This window comes from Callithrix jacchus, chromosome 18, assembly GCF_049354715.1.
Source record: "Callithrix jacchus isolate 240 chromosome 18, calJac240_pri, whole genome shotgun sequence".
Taxonomy (NCBI): Eukaryota; Metazoa; Chordata; class Mammalia; order Primates; family Cebidae; genus Callithrix; species Callithrix jacchus.
In genome coordinates, this window is record NC_133519.1 from 32,796,350 (window position 1) to 32,816,824 (window position 20,475).

Consider the following 20,475-nt stretch of genomic DNA (forward strand, 5'->3'; position numbering starts at 1 on the left):
GACATTCAGTGCAGTCTCCCTGCAGCACAGCAGGCTCCCCTTGGGCAAGAACCTGAGACCCCTTGTGCTAAGTGAAGAGGCTGAATGGGCTGCAGAAGAACTAGAGAAGGACCAAGCAAAGCCATGGTGAGCCTTTGAGCCTAAAAGACTTCTAGATGCTCAGATAGACACTCCTGGGGTTGTAGAGGCAGGTGGCAAAGATAGGAAGCACCCCATTTCAATTCTGGTTTTAAAAAAGATAGAAACTAAAAATTTTCTCAGACTCTCAGAAAAGTGATCCTGAAATCTTTCTTCTCAGACGTGGTAGTTTCCTCTTGACTCTGTCTCTGGGGAGACTCTTGAAGAGGTACTATTGAAATCATATCTTTTGCAATAAACGCTATGTCTACATGAGAAGTGATACACTTTGGAAGATAGAATTTTAAGGTGTGCAGGAAATCTGTGACTTTGTCATTTCAGTTATTCAAAATATATTTCTTTCTATTAAAAAAAAAAAGAAATATTTTTCTTTCCTGGTGTCTGTTTGGCTCACTGTTTTAGGTATTTGAGGCACTGACCCATTATGATCAAGTGTGAGGCATAACATTAAATATAAGCATCAATAGTTAATTAAGCACCAACAAGACTTTTAAAAATATACATACTAAATATTAAATAGTTTCATCTAATAGCTCAGCAGAAAAGCAGGTACAAAAATTACTGAACCGAAGAAAAGATTCAGGGCAATACTGATTAGCAAGTTGAAAGTAAAGTACAAAAGTAAAATAAAACAAAACTATACATTAGTTCTGATGTAAATTTAAAGTACTTTTTCATCTATGTCTGAGAAACCTGTTACCTCAGATAGGGTTAGTACACATGTGTGTTTTAATTCAAATACTAAGAAAGTTGTAAGCACCACCTCAAGGGCTGTAAATGTGTGGTTTAAGAGTATAAATCTAAATGAAATTTTGTATTTCATTTGCAGATATTTCCATGGAAATGTCATAGCATCCAGAGGGACTTATGGAACATCTTCAAGTTGTGGGGGTGGACAATGCTGTGTTGTGGTATGTTATGATATTTACATATCGCTAAGTCTATTTTACTGATATTTATTTTACTTAAATATCCACAGGTTATACAGAGTCTAAGGGAAAATTATTACACAGAGAACTGTTAATTCTATCCCTTCTATGAACATCTCTTCTTCTTACCTTTAGTTCTTCCTAGAAACTCCTGAACACTATTTTTAATCTACCATGGCCCATGCTATAGGGTTCAAATCCCAACAACCCCATAAAATTCTCCAATTACAAAGGAATAATGTTAATTAAGAAATCTCTGTTAAGGCACTTACAATCTGTACAAATATTTAGCACCTCATTTTCTATTAATAGTTCAGTGTACATTAATGTCATTTCTACAATTATAATATGAGCTCATTAAGGGATGGAACTTTATCATTTTTGGTCCTTCCATTGATGTGACAATTTTTTTTTTTTTTTTTTGAGACAGAGTATCACTCTGTCACCAGCCTGGAGTACAGTGGTGTGATCTCAGCTCACTACAACCTCTACCTCCTGGGTTCAAGCAAATCTGCCTCAGCCTCCCGAGTAGCTGGAACTACAGGCATGCGCCACCACGTCCAGCTAAGCTTTGTATTTTTAATAGAGGCAGGGTTTCACCATATTGGCCAAGCTGGTCTGGAACTCCAGACCTTGTGATCTGCCTGTCTCAGCCTCCCAAAGTGCTGGGATTACAGTGAGCCACCACTCCCAGCCTAATGTGACAAATTTTATATCTGATTCTTGAAGACTCTCCAGCAATAGCTTTGAACTTGGTTTTTCATTTCCTAAGTAAACTAATGTATTCTTACTCCCTAGCTTGGATTTTCAGCTCTAGCCACGCAAACGTGCTAACTCTGCCCTTCACATATTCTTTATGCCATGTCTGCATTGTGTCACATGGAAACTTAGTGCTGTCTTCCTACAACAGGCATTTTCTGAGTCCCTACAATGTGTGGAATCTATGCTAGGCACTGAGGATACAGCAGTGGACATGACAGTTTTTTCCCTCTTAGAACTTGCATTCTAGTGGAATACTCATTCAAAGCTCTGTTCAAAGTGTTTATTTTATGATGCTCTTTACCATCAATCATATCTGCTTCTTTATTGTATTAAATAGTGATTCACGTAGATCATACCATGCTTAGAATGCATATATTACTATGAAGTCATTGTGTCTTTATGTGTTTAACTAGGTATCTTCGAAGCCTTCATATTTGAAAGATCCATGTTTATTAAACATCATCAGTTGAGTCTCTTTGTGTATAGAACATGATCCAATAAATTTCATAATCCTGTATCTTTTGGCTTTGTAGATTGTTCTTTTTAAAAATTATGCAGTGAGATATTTGAGTTGAGTGGTATATTGGGTTTTCCCAGAAGCAGTTCTTCCCATGGTAAAATAAAATGTTCTTGATATAAAAGAGATTACTTAAAAGTACATCACTGTTCTTCTTGTCCTTATTACACTTCTCCTATGGGTACATATGTGTTGGCTTTCAAGAAATTATTCCAGGATTAAAAAGTATAGTGTAAATTGTATAGTTATAAGATATTATACTGTAATTAGTTGTACATCATTAACAGCTGCTAAGAAAAAGAAATATGAGTGTCTAAAATACATTGGTTAAATTTCACCTGAAATAATTTGTAGAAAAAATGAATAAGAAAATAAACCTAGAAAGCCACTAAATTTGTTTAAACTAAATTTGTTTAAAATAGAACCTTAGATAAAAGCATTTGATAAGCAAGCCAGAAGGTCTAGGTTCTACTTCAAATCTGCAGACAACTATTCTGTGATCCTCAGATGGTCACATGCTCTCTTAGGCTCTGTTTCTGCATCTCTATTAAGTGTCTCGCTCAGCCTGGAGTAGGTTCTTTTTAGCTGTAACATTTTGTAAGTCTGCATAGGTCACACTGTTGTCTTGCAGATTTCCTGGCACATCATGGAACCGACTGCTGGACTTACCATTATTCTGAAAAATCCATGAACTGGCAAAGGGCTAGGAGATTCTGCCAAGAAAGTTATACAGATTTAGTTGCCATACAAAACAAGGCAGAAATTGAGTACCTGAATAAGACTCTGCCTTTCAGTCATTCTTACTACTGGATAGGAATCCGGAAGATAGGAGGAATATGGACGTGGGTGGGAACCAACAAATCTCTCACTGAAGAAGCAGAGAACTGGGGAGCTGGGGAGCCCAACAACAAGAAGAACAAGGAGGACTGCGTGGAGATCTATATCAAGAGGGCCAAAGATGCAGGCAAATGGAATGATGACGCCTGCCAAAAACCAAAGGCAGCCCTCTGTTACACAGGTAGGGAGTAACAAGACGGCTACACTACCTCAGACTCAGGAAGGACTGCAGTTAAGAGAATAATCAGATTAATCACATGGAAAGGTGCGGGGGCGGGGGACGGGGATGAGAACAGCTGCTGGTTCATTCTAAAATATGTCTAGCCCTCTGCATAATCTTGTACCACATCACTTCTGAGCATTTTTACTGTGTAAGATTTGTCTCCATGCCCAAAAGCTATACCCTTAAGTCAAGTTACATCAAAACGATAGGTGTATGTAGGAAGTACGGAGGAAGAACTAGACAATCAGTGCCTTTGATAATAAGGCAGGGGAGGAGAAGCTGAGAGCTGGGGCCAGTTGGGAACTTAGGCTCACATCACTTCAGTTTTCATATTGTGAAGTAGGGAGCGCGGAACTGCATGCTTCTTTCTTGGTCTAATCTTTCATAATTTAGGTAAAAATGGCACTATCTTTGGTGTATGAATATTTCTGTAAATGTTTTACAACTCCAAAATAGGAATTTTCCAAGTGATGTTTTAATAGTGAACCATAGTTAATTTGGTCTCTTGTAAATTGGACTCTACTATTTTAGCAAGTTTGGACTCTTTAATCTTTGTGATTTCTATCAAGAAAGGGATTGCCAAGAAATAATTGCCTGCAGAAATGATTGAGACCAGGTCATCATTTAACCTTCTATTACATTATAAACAAGTAATTTCAAGAGTTTTGAGGTGTCCCACTAAGTTTCATATAAGCATTACAGAATATTAGTATTGGTAATTTCATTCCTAAAGCAAATAAATGTCTATGGCTATATGCTTAGTATATTCTATAAGTAAAAATTTGAGCATATGATTTTATGCTATGAATATACAAACAAAGCTTTCCTGATTATTTTAATCATCTCAGACAAAATGTTATCTATGTCCAAATAAATGACTTTGAGTACTGAAATGCAATCGCATTCATTTTTTTTCCTGACCTCCTTAAAGCTTCTTGCCAGCCCTGGTCATGCAGTGGCCATGGAGAATGTGTAGAAATCATCAATAATTACACCTGTAACTGTGATGTGGGGTACTATGGGCCCCAGTGCCAGTTTGGTAAGTCCCTTTCCTTTCTTTGCTTCTTCTTAAAATAAAGTCATGGGAATCATTATAGCTTATGATGGAAGCTGGTTGAAACAAAATAATACTAGCCATTCTGAGAAATGGGAAGTTTCGATCAGAATGCTCTGCTTTCACAATGCTGTTACTTTTCCGTAAAGGTTTCATAAGTCAGCATGAAGTTTCAATTCACTTCTCAACAGGTCTTTTTGAGTACCACAAGGAGCACAGTGCTGGGATAAAAGCTGTCAGGTTACAATAAGGGATTAGCACGGTAGATTCCAGCTGTCAAGAAGCTCACAATCTAATGACCTTGTTAGATTAATTCGAACTCTAAGGTCTGGAAGAAACTATGCCATTTAACTTTAGGAGGCTGAGTTACCAAGAAGGTAATCCTGCCTTTTCCTTCTAGTAGTTCCTTTCCTTCTTGCAGTTCTCCACACTTAATACAGGTGCTCTGTATCTTACTGACTTTGCTCCTGGCCTTTTCCCTCATTTTGCACATGGCCAACAAATGCGTCATCCTTTTTTTTTTTTTCCAAGACGGAGTTTCGCTGTTGTTACCCTGACTGGAGTGCAATGTCACATCTCGGCTCACCACAACCTCCGCCTCCTGGGTTCAGGCAATTCTCCTGCCTCAGCCTCCTGAGTAGCTGGGACTACAGGCGCGCACCACCGTGCCCAGCTAATTTTTTGTATTTTAGTAGAGACGGGGTTTCACCTTGTTGACCAGGATGGTCTCGATCTCTTGACCTCGTGATTCACCCGCCTCAGCCTTGCAAAGTGCTGGGATTATAGGCGTGAGCCACCGCGCCCGGCCGAAACGCCTCATCTTTAAGACATAGTTCAAAGACAATTTCTTCTGGAAAGCTCTCTCAGTTCTGATAGCTCCACATATTTCTTCCTTATTTCTCCCACATATGTTGAAGTCCTCTGTTCACTTGCCCGTCTCCTCGGGTACTGTAAGCTTCCTGAGATCAGTAAGCGTCTTCTTTATCATTGCATCTTTGGAATTCACAAAATGCCTGGTGTGTATTAGGCACTTGCTTGTGAGCCTTAACTGAATTGAACAATTTAATTTTTTAAAAAAGCAATGTTTGTAAAGAATACATAATTAAAACAGAAATAAATTTAAATGCCAACCAACTGAAATGGATCTATAGATCTAACGCATTTCACTTGATCCCTGGGCCATGACTCCTTCCTAATACTCTACCCCTACCCCATTTTTGAACTTTAATTTTTAGCCCTTATATTATTGGTGTGACTATTTCACTCATTTTTAATTATTGGTGTACCTATTTCACTCATTTTTAACATTTTACTTTTTTTTGTCTTGGTTTCTGTCATCTCATTCTTTTCTCATTCTCTTTCTACCTGTGATCATTTCTCCTGGGATCCTTCATGGGCACTCACCCAGGACCACAAATTATTATGATGTCTCAGCTTTTGTCCTTTGTCTATTGCTCCTCTGACTCTAATCTGCATGTCTCCTTTGGTCAAACTTACTGACATTTTTGGACTCAGAAATCTATGTGATCTTTGGACTGACAAACCTATCTTCAGCTCTGAACTCAAATATGCTAAGGATGTCCTTTGGGATGTTCAGTAGACTCTAAAATCAGTTGTTCCCAGTCAGCTTTCCTTTTTGTATTTCTATGTCTTATCTCACTATATGGAATCACCATTTGCATGGGCACCTTGGTATGAGACTCTCTTAACTGCCCCAACATTAATGCAGGGTAACATTCTACCAATTTTTACAGCTTAGTGTTTTTCTAAGGTGTCTTCCACTAAGACTTGTCAACTCGACTACCATTGCCCTCGTTATCTTTCTCCTGGATTCTTGTAATAGTCTACTAGATGAGTTCCACAATTTTAAATTAGCTCCCCTCAGATATATTATTCATACTAGAGGCAGACTGATCAATTAAATGCAATTAAAACACATCACACATATGTGACAATTCACCCATTATTTTCTACCTACTATTTTGCCCTACAAGGTGAAATCTAAGCTCTTCAAGCCCCAGAATAATGCTTAATGTATAATAGATACTCGTTAAATCAATGAAAAAAGATAACATTTTCTCTTAGCTCCTATCTTTATCCCTAATGTCATCTCATTCCTTGAGTCCATTCTTCACTGAAGTCTCAAGAGCAAGGTAGCAATAATGGCTGAAATTTGGCAGATGAGGAGTAAGACATGAAATTTGTGCTATTTGCCAATGGCATGGCAGGGTCTAAAACATGAAGACTTTAATTTCCAAGTCTTAAATTTACCTTTTGTACCACCAATCGGGAAAGGGAAATAGGTACAGTTTCTGGAGAGGGTTGTCAAAACCAAGAGTTAAAATTGTGGAACTGAGCTAGAAGAGATGAAGACAGAATTGAGGTCAAAATGCTTCTTAAACTTCTATATTCTCTCCTTGCAAAGAAAACTTATTATGGAGACCTACTCTTTCTCTAAACGTCCTACTCCCAATACTCTGGTAGACTCAGGGGCTCTGATGTGGTAGCTATTTCCCAACTGAGGTGGTCATTCCCAGTTACACCTGTTTGGGTTTAAGCATTCTCCCTACAGATAATGCCAAAGACGATAATACAGAGACTAGCTAATGTTTAAGTAGAAACTGAAGTTGGAGAGTAAAAATAACCTTTCTCAAAGGCGCATGGTTGTCAAGTGGCAGAGCTAGGATTCAAATCCAGACATCAGGTCCTCTTAACTCTTCCCCGTCCTGTTTCTTTGCCTATTGAAGTGATTCAGTGTGAGCCTTTGGAGGCCCCAGAGCTGGGTACCATGGCCTGTATTCACCCTTTGGGAGATTTCAGCTTCAGCTCACGGTGTGCCTTCAACTGCTCCGAGGGCACAAACTTAACTGGGATTGAAGAAACTACTTGTGGACCATTTGGAAACTGGTCATCTCCAGAACCAAGCTGTCAAGGTGAGTAACTTCAGACTGGAGGCTTTGTCATGGCGATCCTGGGCTTACAGTCAGAACATTCAGTACAAGTTTGCTGAGAAGTCAGACTTAGGAGCCTAATTTAACCTAACTTAGTTTAACCTACTGTGATGTTTTACAAAGCACTTGTTCTTACTAAATTTTTTTGAAAAACCTCCCAAACAAAAAGGAAAAACCAAACACCCCCAAAGTCATCTCACAGTTTGTAACATGTTTAATAGAATACAGCATGGTTATACTGTGTTTTTAATTTTTCTCATTGCCATAGCATAAATAATATCTTGCTGAACCTCAGTTAAATTTTGGTCCTTCTCCTCTCAATAACACCTATTTTATGTGGTGTCCTACTTAACACCAACCAATTTCCTTCTCACGGTAGTAGAGGTCTTTCTTGGTTGTTTTATTTGGCTTATTCTGAAAATCACCTTTTACTTTGCCTCGTGCATAAATGTTTAAGAGAATAACAAAAACACAATCTCTTGATCTTTTTAAGTTTGAAAAATGGTAGAATTCTTTTTCTTTTTTAGCTGCCAAACCTATCCCCATTTGGGAGAAAAACAATGGCATCTGAACTTGTAAAGTTTTGGTTAAATTTTCCACAAGTATGCTCCTGACGCATTAGTTTAAGTAGTTTAATTCTTAGAAGTGTTATCGAAATCCTTTATTGAAATCACAGAACTGTCAATCCACCTACTGAATTTTACAGAAGTTGGACTTGCTTCAGTGACTAGGGGTGTTTTTCGAAACTGCTTGGGTAGATATTAGAGCAGGTGAAAAGGCTGAGGTTCTCTGAGAACATTCCATAGGCGTCCTTGATGCAGAGGCCATGTGGCATGGTACTTCCAGCAGAAGTGGAGGGTCACCTTAACTGTGGCAGCAGCGTGGAGTAACCACTCCTCTCCCAACCAGCGTTCAATGCTTCCTTACTTTTATCTCTCATTCACTACCCACCATCATTCTCTAAGAAAACAAAGCCTGGAAGCTTTATCAGAAGTAACGTAGTCAGGTAGCTTCGGCTAAAAATCCTTTGCTGAAGGGAGAGTCTCTACTCAGAAATACTGTTTTGTCTTTTTTCTCTTTTTAATTGAAGTGATTCAGTGTGAGCCTCTATCAGCACCAGATTTGGGGGCCATGAGCTGTAGTCACCCACTGGCCAGCTTCAGCTTTACATCTGCATGTACCTTCAGCTGCTCAGAAGGAACTGAGTTAATTGGGGAGAAGAAAACCGTTTGTGAATCATCTGGAATCTGGTCAAATCCTAGTCCAATATGTCAAAGTGAGTAAGTTTGTCCTGAAAAACTGGAGACTTAGACATGGAGTTGGTGGGTGAGCAGATGTGAGGAAAGACATACATACATGTTTACATTTTGTTTTTTGCTAAGTAAATGTGGCTCAAAAAGAAATCTGTATGCTTAAGTCACTGCAAAAATCTTTGCTCTTGCCTCCTCCGTTAATGGCAACCATTTCTTGCCATCTTAACTCTTAAAATCTGAACTCACTGATTTACTTTTTATCCATTATTCTATTCCACTACAATCTAACATCTCTGTTGGCCCATTGAAATGCCTCTAAATGGTCACCAATGACCACCTACTTCCCAAACTAATGGATACTCCTGAATTATCACTAAGCTAATGCCCCCAAAGCTGTCTGTACATGAGAAGAATCAGGTCTTTGTCTTCGTATACCCTCCACCTGACGCAGTGCTTGGCAATAGGTGCTACAGCAAATGCATGTTAAGTTAGCATGTGAAAAACGGTTACTCCTGTCTGCCCCTGAGACCCTCTGCATGGATGACAAGTCTGTAAATGGTAGGATCCGCAGAAGCTGTCAGAAACGCTGATCTCTATGTGCTGTGTGTCCAGGGCCAGGGAGTAGAGTGGGTGAGCACAGAAAGGCAGGGAGGACTGTATATTAGGCCCATCAGAGACATTTCCCTCTAAGGCCTAGGTAGTGTTCATTTCCTCCTCCTCTTCATCAAGCCAAAGATGCCCTCTGTCTGGAGCTTCTCTGAACTTGAGCCTTCTCTCCATCACATATGGGTGTGGGGATCAAAGCACTTTGAAAAGGTTCATCAAAGTAATGGGGAGAACTAAGGATAGAATCAGTCCCTCTGCCAATATGTAAAAAGCAGTTTCCTTCGAGTATTGGTATCAGGAAACAGACTTTTTTTATACCGGTGTTTTTAAATAGAGGCTCCCAGATGAACTTAGTTTACACTTACACTTTTACAGGGTATCTATAAATATGCCCTTTTACTTATTTGTGAAGGAAGCAGAGGGAAGTGGTAGGACTACCTCATTTGAAAGAGATTAGTGCAGGTCCTTGGCATGTCAACAAGTGCTTACCCCATCTCTACTAAAAATACAAAAAGTTAGCTGGGCACGGTGGCGCGTGCCTGTAATCCCAGCTACTCGGGAGACTGAAGCAGGAGAATTGCCTGAACCCAGGAGGCGGAGGCTGCGGTGAGCCAAGATCGCGCCATTGCACTCCAGCCTGGGTAACAGGAGTGAAACTCCGTCTCAAAAAAAAAAAAAAAAAGTAAAAGCATTAATGATTTCCTTTGCCTGATGAATTATCCAGTTCAGATCACTGGCTTTTATTTTTCCTGGAGTTGTATTAGTCTTTTAGCTCTTCTCTGTGTTTCAGAGCTCCAACCATTGAACAAGTCCATGGAGCTAAATACAATGAGGACCACCATTCTTGCCAACATTTTTAGATGCATTCCCAGGAACTCTGAACCACAGATCTGGGGATTGAGATTCTGTAGGCATTGGACTACTAAGGCTGGTCCAGTCTTTGCCTATGCTGTCGACTTATCATAGGCCTTCCCATGCCTGTTTCCTCATCTGTCAAATGGCATCACATGGGCTACTACCAAAAGATGTAAGAAGGAAAAAAGTCAAATATCATGAGATGGACTAAGAAAATAATGCTTGTGGTCTCACGCTATGTGCCTTACTGATTTCTCTTTCAGAATTGGACAGAAGTTTCTCAATGATTAAGAATGGTGACTATAACCCTCTCTTCATTCCATTGGCAGTCATAGTTACTGCATTCTCTGGGTTGGCATTTATCATTTGGCTGGCAAGGAGATTAAAAAAAGGTATGTGCCTGACCCCAATCATCCTGTCTTTATTCCTACCTTGGGCAATGATGGCAGAACTGAGGGGTAGAGAACAGGATGGGTTATTACACACTGCCCCCTGGGATAAGGTGGCTACATCTAAATAATTTTAAGGACTTTGAGGCTCTAAGTCACCTTAACAAAAAAACTATTTATTTCTAAATTCTGAAATCTCTTAATAAGTGTAGAATCAAAAGAATAGAATCAAAGTCACCTGTATTTACTGAGGGGTTAGCTGGCTAAGGCTGTTTTATAAGCAAGGGTAAAAAAATTAGTAGGTTTGTTTTTAAATTTTTTACCTTGGAGTCATTTCGGTACAAGATCTCAAACCGATAACTTTAAAACTGCATACTCCTGCGGTGGGAATCAGTGTGGGGCAAACAGGAAACAGATAACGGGCAATTATGTTAGTTACAGTTATGCCAACAAAGAAAACAGAAGCCCCCAAAATCACAGGTTTTGTAAGAAGCTCAGGGTATCTTTAGTATACGATTAAATAGTCTTCATCTGTGGGCCTGTCTCCGTGGCTCTCACCTGTAATCCTAGCACTTTTGGAGGCTGAGGCAGGAGGATTACTTGAGCTCAGGAGTTCAAGACCCGCCTGGGCAACATGTGAAACCACATCTCTACAAAAATACCAAAAATTAGTCAGGCACGGTAGCATGCAAATGTAGTCCCAGGTACCCGGGAGAGTGAGGTAGGAGATCACTTGAACCCAGGAAGTCAAGGCTGTCGTAAGCCATGATGAAGCACTGCACTCCAGCTGGGCAATGAAGTGAGACCCTGTGTCAACAAAAAAATGTCTCCATTTGTAAAATATCTTCCAGTATCACCAACTTACAAATAATTCTGCTTTCCAAAAATTTTAGTTGTAGGTTGTTCGTTTAAACATGAAGAATATTTTTCCTATAGAGACAATGGCAGAAATAATGGCTACGTTCCCAGGCTAAACCTAAGAATTTTTCTAAGACAAAAACATAGTTCATGGCATTTACAAGGAAGGATAAAAGTAAAAAGTCCTAAATCTGTATGTGTGTGTTTGAGGGTGTGTGTGTGTGTGTGTGTGTGTGTACACATATACAGAGAAAGAGAGAGACAGAGAGAATTTATGGGCTTTTGGGGTTCTAATAGCTAGAAAAAGGGCACAGGTAACTATTTAGAGCATGGTAGCCAATGAAGTGACCAGAGTCTTTACCCCTATTCTTCTGTCCTCAGATGAATCTTCTGACTCTAGCACTTTGTCCCCTCCCTAGTAGTCTTAGTTTGAGACTTTGGCTCCTTTCTTTTGGGAAAGGAATAAGGAAGGGCTCCAGAAACATGTGTCCTTGTGCATGGACTCATCTAGACACATTCTGTGCTCCTGGCATTATCATTCTCTGATTAGTCACTACTATTGGCCTGTTTGGTAAATGAGAAAACCAAGGCAACGATGTTTTAGGCCAAATCTCAAAAACCCCATATCAGCAGGCCCCAGAGTCATTAGACTCCCATCCAGATACATCTTCAAAAACTACTGGTCTTCAGATTTGTGAACTGTTTTCTTCCTCGGTTGGAAGAATTTCCCACCTAAACCAACACCCAGGGTTAGATAAGGGCATTAAACTGAACACGTGCTCCCCTAGTTCCCTTTTCTTCAAAATGAAACTCTCTCAGTAGGAACAGATTCTTACTCGTCTATTGCTGTTAAGTTTCATTGTCCCTAAAAAAAAAAATTATGTGAAGTTAAACAAACAGAATCTAAAGCTAATTCAGATTTGATTCTCCCTGCTCAGTGCATTTGGTCATCAGCAGGCTGAATTTGAGAAGAAACTATTTCAAATACTAGTCTTTCATACTTTAAAGGATTAAGACAGCAATGGAGTACGGTCTAAGTGCTAGGACCTGAACTAAATACTTTGAATATATTTTATTTTATCAATCCAATTAGGATGATACAATTATCGTGCCTCTTCAACAGATGAAGAAACTGTGGTTTAGAGAAGATAAGCAGCTGTTCAAAGACACACTACTCTACAAGTGGCAAAATAGGTCTTGCACCTGGGTGGGATGTTTCTAGAATGCCAGTTTACAGCCACTGAAATATATTCCCTCCCAAATGATTCTTTCTGCTCAAAGAGTTTTCTTTTTTAAGTTACCTACTTATTTATATTCTACTTTTTTTAAAAAAAGAATGTAAGATAGTACAAAATGTTTTCAGTATAGCAAATTAAAATTAGTTAAAAAGTAAGAGAAAGAAAGCTAAATTTAAACTGAAAATTTAAACTTGGTTCCTTAAAAGAACCGAGGTTGAAGTTATGGCACAAAATCTAAGTCACAAAGTCCTATATACTTGGTAAGAGAAGGTCTCAGAGTTTGCTCTGAGTTTCCTTGCAGCCAGTCAAAGGGGAAACGTGATATTCCTTGTGTTTGTAAGATAAAAACACATTAGTTACTCAGATGAGGCTGTGTAATTCCTACCAACAAGACCAAAGTGAAATTCTCTTGTGGATTCTCATAGAGAAGGTGCTGTGAGGTATAAGGGCACATAGTCTTACAGTTTTAGCAGCTATCCCTCAAGGGAAGAATCTGTAGGTAGGATGAGATGGCAGATTGGGAAGGGATAAACACTTGAATGGGCATATTGGGTCTCACAACCAGGCAATGTAGCCTACACTTCTGTGTTTTTGAGTAGCACAGAGAATGGAATAGAACCCTGAGAGGCACCTGCACCAACACGTCTGTCCTGTTTATCTACTACTGTTTATTAGAACACTAAGCCAGTTCCTCAAATCCCCCTTCACATAGATGGGGTCCACCTAACAAATACCTAATATACTCCAAAAGACAGTTTTGAGAGTGGGAGTCTTCCTTCTCTCCTATTTTAAAACTTTAAATTATCTGATTTTTGCTAATGTCATTTCTCTATTTTCTATTTTTAGGCAAGAAATCCCAGGAAAGGTAAGTTTTATCAGTGGCAAGGAGTTTCCACGTCTGCTGATCCCTTCTCTACTTCCTTAAGTTACTTCCTGCTCTAGCTAGACACCTTACTTTTATTTACCTGGGTTCCTCATCCAAATGACCAGATAAGGTGATAGATAAATCTACCAGTTTCCTTTCAGAGCTGTGCTTTTTGGTGCTAGTGGAGCTGAATGAATGAATGAACAAGTAATTCCCTATTAGAAAAGGGCAGTTTATGTAAAGGGAGCTTTTTCTGGTTGCCTCAGAATTTTCTCTGAGGGTTAAAAACATTGTGCCATGTTCTTTTCGTTCTGGCTGAACATGAGGCCTTAAATATATTATTTAAGAAAGAGTCAACTGAACAACCATTTATTGAGAAATGAATCAATGCCTGTGCAATTGAATACTTGCATTTAATTGCTCTACTAGGCATTGACCTTCAGAAATGTGGGAAAGGTAGGGAGCATGAATTCTTCCTACAGCTTCCTAAAGGAGGCAATTCTTTTTTAGTTTGGTCTTGAAGCTCAAATTTCTTCAACTGGAGAAATAGCATAGTGGGAGGACATGCAGACACGTCAAAGTGCATGGCCCATCTGGCAGAAATGAAGATGGCAAAATATTTCTCAGTTTCTTGGGTTTAGTGACTTGCTCTGGAATTTTAAGAAAGAGAGTGTAAGTAAAATTAACTATGAATGGAAGACTTCGGTGACATATTCAGTACCCAGCTGGACTACTGAGCTCCCTTTAAAATGCTAGAAATGAAGTGAAATGATTTCTGAAGGGACTGGATGCTGGTTTGGGAAACCATCCTACCAACTGCAAACGTAGTATGGGCCATTGCTTAGATTACAAAGCAAAAAGTAGGGAAAGACACCAAAGACAGATCATAAAGTAATTTATAAGCCATGTGATATGGGCTTTATCTTGAGGTCTTTTGGGATATCACTAAAGGGGTTTAAACAGTGAGTGGACTTGCCTCCTGCATCTTATGAAGGTCACCCTGCAGAGCAGTATGGCAAGTGTGGGAGACAAATGGCAAACAGACTTGTTTTGGAGGCATTTGAAGTTATTAGGTTAAAACTGATGGTGCCCGTCTAGGGAAATAGTAAGAACAGGCTCTTGAAATCAGAGGAGGTGATATTAACTGAATGTGTCTGCTAATTGGCTAAAAGGGAGAGAGAAGAATAAAATTATCATCTTTCTGACCTGGAAACTGGCAGATGGTAGTAGTGTTTACTTCTGAGAAGGGAACATAAAAGAATGAGAGGTTTTGGAGGTAAAGATCATGGGTTCAGTTTTATACTGAGCTTTGGGTGTCTGCACATCATTCACTGTGGTTCACTGGGCCTATCCACAGCACAGGGCCACGTTGGGGAAGGAGATGTGGGTTTGGGTCCCTCACATTTCAGGAGGTAACTGCCATCTCAGGAATGGGTACGATCATCCAGGAAGGGTGTGAGTGCTCCCAGAATGGAAGAGGAGAGAGGAGGGGAGCCAGGGGAACATCATTATCTAAGAAGTCAGCCAAGGGAAAGAGAAATGATGGAGAGGTTGCCAGGCAGGGAGAAGGAAGAGGAGGAAGAGTGTGGAGTCATGAATGCCAAAGAAAGAGAGAAAGGGGAACAGTCTCAAACACTGCCAGGAGAAGCAGTAAGTATCCCCTCGATGCAACAAGGGTGTCAGTGGAGAGACCATTTTCAGTGCAGATATCACAACAGCGGTCATTTGGCCAAGTGCTGAGCATCACTGAGGATGAGAAAGTAGAGACAGAACATGTAGTCAGCTCTTTTAAAAAAGTTTGGCTGTGAAGAACTGGGGCAGGGGTAACTGGAGGAAGACGTTGGATCGGTGGAGGCTCTTTTTATTCTTTTTAATTACTCTGTCTTCTCTTTAATAGTGTAAATGGAGTCTAGTGAGAAAAAGCTTCTTTCTCTGGGCTGGTCTCCCTATGTCTGTGGCAGGAAACCCACAAACTGTGAAGATTTCTTTCACACTCCGACCTACTGAGTGAAAGTATTTTCTGGCACAATCTACCCAGAGCTGTTTTCTGGCTATAGGAACCACCTGTTTTAATTGCCACTAGATGGAAACAGATCAACTAGATTTTTTTTTTAAGTGTCCTTGAGGCACAGGAAGAGGTACTGGCTGGAAGAATATTAGCAATAAGCTAATTACCATGCTAAGGAAATTGCTATACTAAGTTTAATGGTTCACTGATTTTTTATAATCAGTCAATTAACAGTTGTCTATTGAACACTTTTTTGTGTCGGAAAATGCTAAATATGCTTGAGACAAGAGGAGTATGGCTTGCCCCTGATTTCAGGGAGATTATTACCTAGCTGGGGAGTTACGACAGGCATATAGAAAGAAAAAAATCATAAAAATACAAGGCAGAGTATGGTAATGGCCAATGAGTACTATATTTAAGAAGGAAAAAAATCACTTGGCTTGGTGATTATAGAAAATCTTATAAAGAAGATGGCACCTGGGTTGCTTTTGAAGAATAGATAGGATTTAGGTTTATGGAGAAAAGCAGGAAAGGAAGGCAGTCTGTAGGAAGGAAATGGTGTCAGCAGTGGTATGGCAGTGAGACTATGAAGGCATTTCTCAGGGGCCAGAGAGCAGAACTTTCTAGAGCCCATGGCTTATTGAGGAGTTGTGGAATCAAAGTTGGAAAGGAAGGCTGGCCCGACCAGCCTAGAAGGGCCTAGCAAAGAAGAATTATTTGCCTAGTTCTCATTTATTGACCAAGGCTGTATTAATTCATAAGAATCACAGAATTTTAGGTCTGGATAGGATCTTGGTGGATATCACATTCAAACTCTTTTTATAGTTGAACTAACTAAGTAACTTTTCTTTCGGCTTTGAGCAAGTGACGAAGTTAGTTACAATAACATAAACCTTTATCAAATATTAATTCCATGTTGTACATGATTATGAATGGTTTACATGTTTTAAATCATGAAATATGCCTTGAAGTCTGTGGGAGAAGGGTCTATGAACATCTTCATTACAAGTAAAGAAACAGGCACAGAGAAATAAAATAGCTAGCCTGAAGTCACAATAAATGGCAATGGTGAGATCCACACTCATCTGGATCCAGGGACCATGCTCTTCAAGCATATGCTTTTAGAACTCAAGACTCTTGACTACCAGCTTAGAGTGGTAAGTCCCAGATACTCTCCTTTTCCAGTCAAGTGATTTTTTTTTTTTTTCACACTGAAACCATTATGTGATGGCATTGAGGAAGGGTGGGGTAGAAGAAGTAGGGTGTGTTTTCCGAACAAGTCAGAAGTAAAATGAATACTATCACACTAAACACTGTGCCGTTGTTTTTAAGTTCTTGGGCTAACTTTCATAGTATTTCGCATTCATTTCCATTAGTTTTTGAATGGCGAATGAATGACTCCTTGGGCGTTTGTGGTTTCATTTCTTGCTGGGTTATTTTGACTCTTCTGCAAACTGGCTCTGTTTATCACCTCATTTGGTTTCTACTGTCTAAATTCTGGCAGGGTAGAAGCTACACCCAAGATACACAGGAAGATATGATGCCAACCTCAGAGGAGGGCATATGTGAAGTTTTGTTTTCAGAAACATTTCTTGTCTCTATTTTGGCAAGCACCTTTGCAGCTGCTGAACTGTGGTTTACCCTGACAGTTCATCATGAGAACAGCACCTCAGAATCTAGTTCTCCCTTTGAAAGGTGATATTAAGACATACCACATTTTGTTCTCCTGTGTCCTTTCCAAGAATAAGACAGCTGTGTCACACAAAAGTGTCACTTATTTTCTTAAACTAAATGTGTTACCATCTCATTAAATTATATCCCAGGATATAATTTATCAGTTTATAATTACCACCATTTTATGAGTTTTAATTTTCTCCAATTTCATTTTCCATTTAAGCATGCCTTCTAATTTCTTGACTTTCCACTGCTCAAAATCAATCTGCACTGCCCTTCAAACTCATTAGATCTGGAGACAAAGACCATACCACAAAGATTTCTCAAGTGTGGACTGTGGGCTTGTTAGGGGTGCAGAATCTCAGACTCCAGGCAGACCTACTGAATCAGAGTCTGCATTTTCACACCATCTCTGAGTGGTAAGCACATGAAAATCTGAGAAGTGCTGCTCCAGGGTTTGCTTACCATTCGTTCATGTGTAAATGTTCCTAAAGGCTGGCATCTTGCCTGAGATTTTCAGCTGAAAGCATTTCCTTGCTCTTCTTCTCATCTCTTGTAAATATTTACCTTTACTACTAACACCCCAAGTTTTGTAAGTTTTAAACTCTTCAGTTTATTATCTTTTGTTTTTCTTTCAGTATGGATGACCCATATTAAATTGCCCTTGGTAAAAGAAAATTCTTGGAATACTAAAAGTCACTGGATCCTTTAAATCTTCCCATGAAACCTTTCACGTGGTGGCACCTCCTGCAAGAAAGATGAAGTATGTTTCTTTCACCGCATCAGGAAAGATTTCTACCTGACCAACAGCTTCTTCTGCTTCCCTTTGGCCCCTCATTTATCCCTCAGTCCCCAGCCCACAGATGTTTACACAGCTCAGTTTTTTGTCTTTTCTGAGGAGAAACAAATAAGATCACAAGGGGAAAGGATTAAGGTGGAATGTGAAGATGGCGGACTCTTTCTTGTTTCCAGTTTCAATTCACTGCTGTACCTGATGACAGACACTTCTAACTGCAGTGAGAATTTGACACATGTGTGACTATGGACTTGGTTTCCTTGCAGATAAAATTTCACATCCTGTATACTGTGGCGCTACGCTCCTACAAAAAGTTCATGAAGTCTATGCTGCCCTTGCTTTCTAACTCCAGGGAAGTGACGGGGTCCTGCTCAAGTTGAAAGAGTCCTATTTGCACTGTAGCCTCACCATCTGTGAATGCAGGCCATCCTATTTAACTGACTTCAGCCTCCCCACCTTCTTCAGGTGCCTTTCTTTCTCAGTTGGCTGACTTCCACATGCAGTGTCTCATGAGTGCCAAGCAAAAGAAGAGAAGAGAGAAATAGCCTGCATCTTTTTTTGTTTGTTTGTTTGGGGGTTTTGTGGTTTCTTTTTATGAGATCCATTCCTATTTCTTATAGTTAATGCTTCTTTTATCACTATATTATTAATAAGAAAACATCACTGAAATGCTAGTTGCAAGTGACATCTCTTTGATGTTATGTAGAATAATTAAAACAGCTAGAGAAATTCCTTGGAAGAGTTGAAACAGGTAGAGAACGCTCTCCTTTCCTCTGCCCTCCAAACTTCTTATCCACTTACCTAGATCCTACATATTCTTTACATTTCATCTCAGGCCCCCTCACTCCCACCACTTCTTTTATAACTAGTCCTTAACTAGTCCAACTCATGATGATCTCCTCTTCCTGGCTTCTTACTGAAAGTTAGCCTGTGACATGCAATTCTGCATTTGAATACAGCCTGCTTTTTAAATGTTACCTAGTTTGCCTAGTTTGTTATTTTGAAAATTGTCATACAAACATGTGCTAATATGTTTTCTCCCCGGTGATTTTATATGCTCCTTTAGGGCAGAGATTGTGCCAGTTCCCTGGAGTGTCAATAAATGAATGTTCAAATAAATCAGAAAGAGCATACATTTTGTTTTGTTTTTGTTTTTTTTTTTAAATGGTGAGAATTTGCATATTACTGCTGATATAAGTTACAGCAAACCCTCTTTCTCTATGGCATCCTTTGACCTGGGCAGATAACACCTAATGTCAAGAGCTGAATTTTATGAGAGAACAGGACCCTGTCAGAAGCTAGCTGGAAATACCTCCTTGTCCCATGGCCAGTACAGATTTCACAGAAATTTGCACACATTATGAGAATAATTTTTTGGTAATGATTACATTTTTCATTCTCAAAGACATCTCAGATTCTGTATTAGAGCAAGAGCTGTTGCAAAAGATTCAGCCTTTGGATGTGCAAGTCACATCCATGTAGTTTAGGGTACATCCCCTGGAGTTGTGCAGTGCACACCTGCACAGACTCACATGGTAACCCTGATTGAAAATCTTTGTTCAACTAAAATATCAGGGCCAAGGAACCCAAATGGACACTGTTCCTTGTAACTACGATGTATATAGATTTAAAAATAAAGTTCTAAATTCACATTCTAGGATTCCTATATGATCTTAGGAATTACCTAATAGTTTATCCCATAAATAAAGATTCATAATATAAATTTCTCCAAAAACCTTGGTCTTAACCTCCCTGAGACTTACTTCTTATGTCCATAAATCAGAATGAAATTTGCCTTGCTTACGTCACAGGGTTATTGTGATGTTCATTACGTATGAAATTGCTTTGTGAACTGAACCTTAAACATGGACTTCTTTTTTTCCTCACCCAAATCTCACCTTTCATGCTTTCTTGGTATACGATTCTGGCTCTTACCCTAAGGCTCTCACAGATGGAGCTCTGAGTCCTTATCCTGAGATTAGAAACCAGGAGGTCTTCTATTTGTGTTTCATTGGAACCCAGCCCTCATATTTTAAATGCAGAGGGTCAGCTCTGCCACCTGCACTTCTGCTTGGGGGAGGTGGAAGGGCCTGGGACAGGGAGTCAGAGGCATCAGTGGAAACCCTGCCTCTGTCTCTGTGATGTGACCCAGGCCTGTTGTTCTTCTCCGAACTTGCAATTTACTTATGAAATGGGGATCCCATGAACTTCCTCACATGGCTGTGCGAACTCCTCTCTCCCTTTATTCAGAGGACCAAGTTCATGAAATCAACAGAGTCCCAGGAACAGAGAATTATTCATTCCTTCTGATCCGTTCACCCAAAATCATTGTGCCTAGGCTATATGATTATTGTTTCCTACAGAAATAGTTCACCAAATTAAAATCTGATATTTAAAAAATCAGCTGGGCATGGTAGCACACAGCTGCAGTCCTAGCTAGTCAGGAAACTGAGGCAGAAGGATGGCTTGAGCTCTAATGATTTAATGAGAATAGAAAGAGGCAAAAGAGAGGCTTCTTGTCC

General features: G+C 39.6%; 1 protein-coding gene across 1 annotated transcript; it reads left to right on the top strand.

Moving 5' to 3' along the window:
• Nucleotides 1-19,084, top strand: SELL (selectin L). Its single transcript, XM_002760381.6, has 9 exons — nt 1-126; nt 968-1,049; nt 2,978-3,364; nt 4,338-4,445; nt 7,208-7,393; nt 8,502-8,687; nt 10,389-10,517; nt 13,457-13,475; nt 17,796-19,084. Exons 1-9 carry the CDS (start codon nt 85-87, stop codon nt 17,812-17,814), a joined length of 1,158 nt encoding a protein of 385 aa, XP_002760427.3. The 5' UTR covers nt 1-84; the 3' UTR covers nt 17,815-19,084.
• The last annotated feature ends 1,391 nt before the right edge of the window (nt 19,085-20,475 follow it).

Coding starts and splice junctions, on each gene's coding strand:
- SELL (XM_002760381.6), top strand. CDS start 85: ATGGGCTGCAGAAGAACTAGAGAAGGACCAAGCAAAGCCATG. Junction 127..967: donor AAGGACCAAGCAAAGCCATG/GTGAGCCTTTGA, acceptor TTTCATTTGCAG/ATATTTCCATGGAAATGTCA. Junction 8,688..10,388: donor TCCTAGTCCAATATGTCAAA/GTGAGTAAGTTT, acceptor TTTCTCTTTCAG/AATTGGACAGAAGTTTCTCA.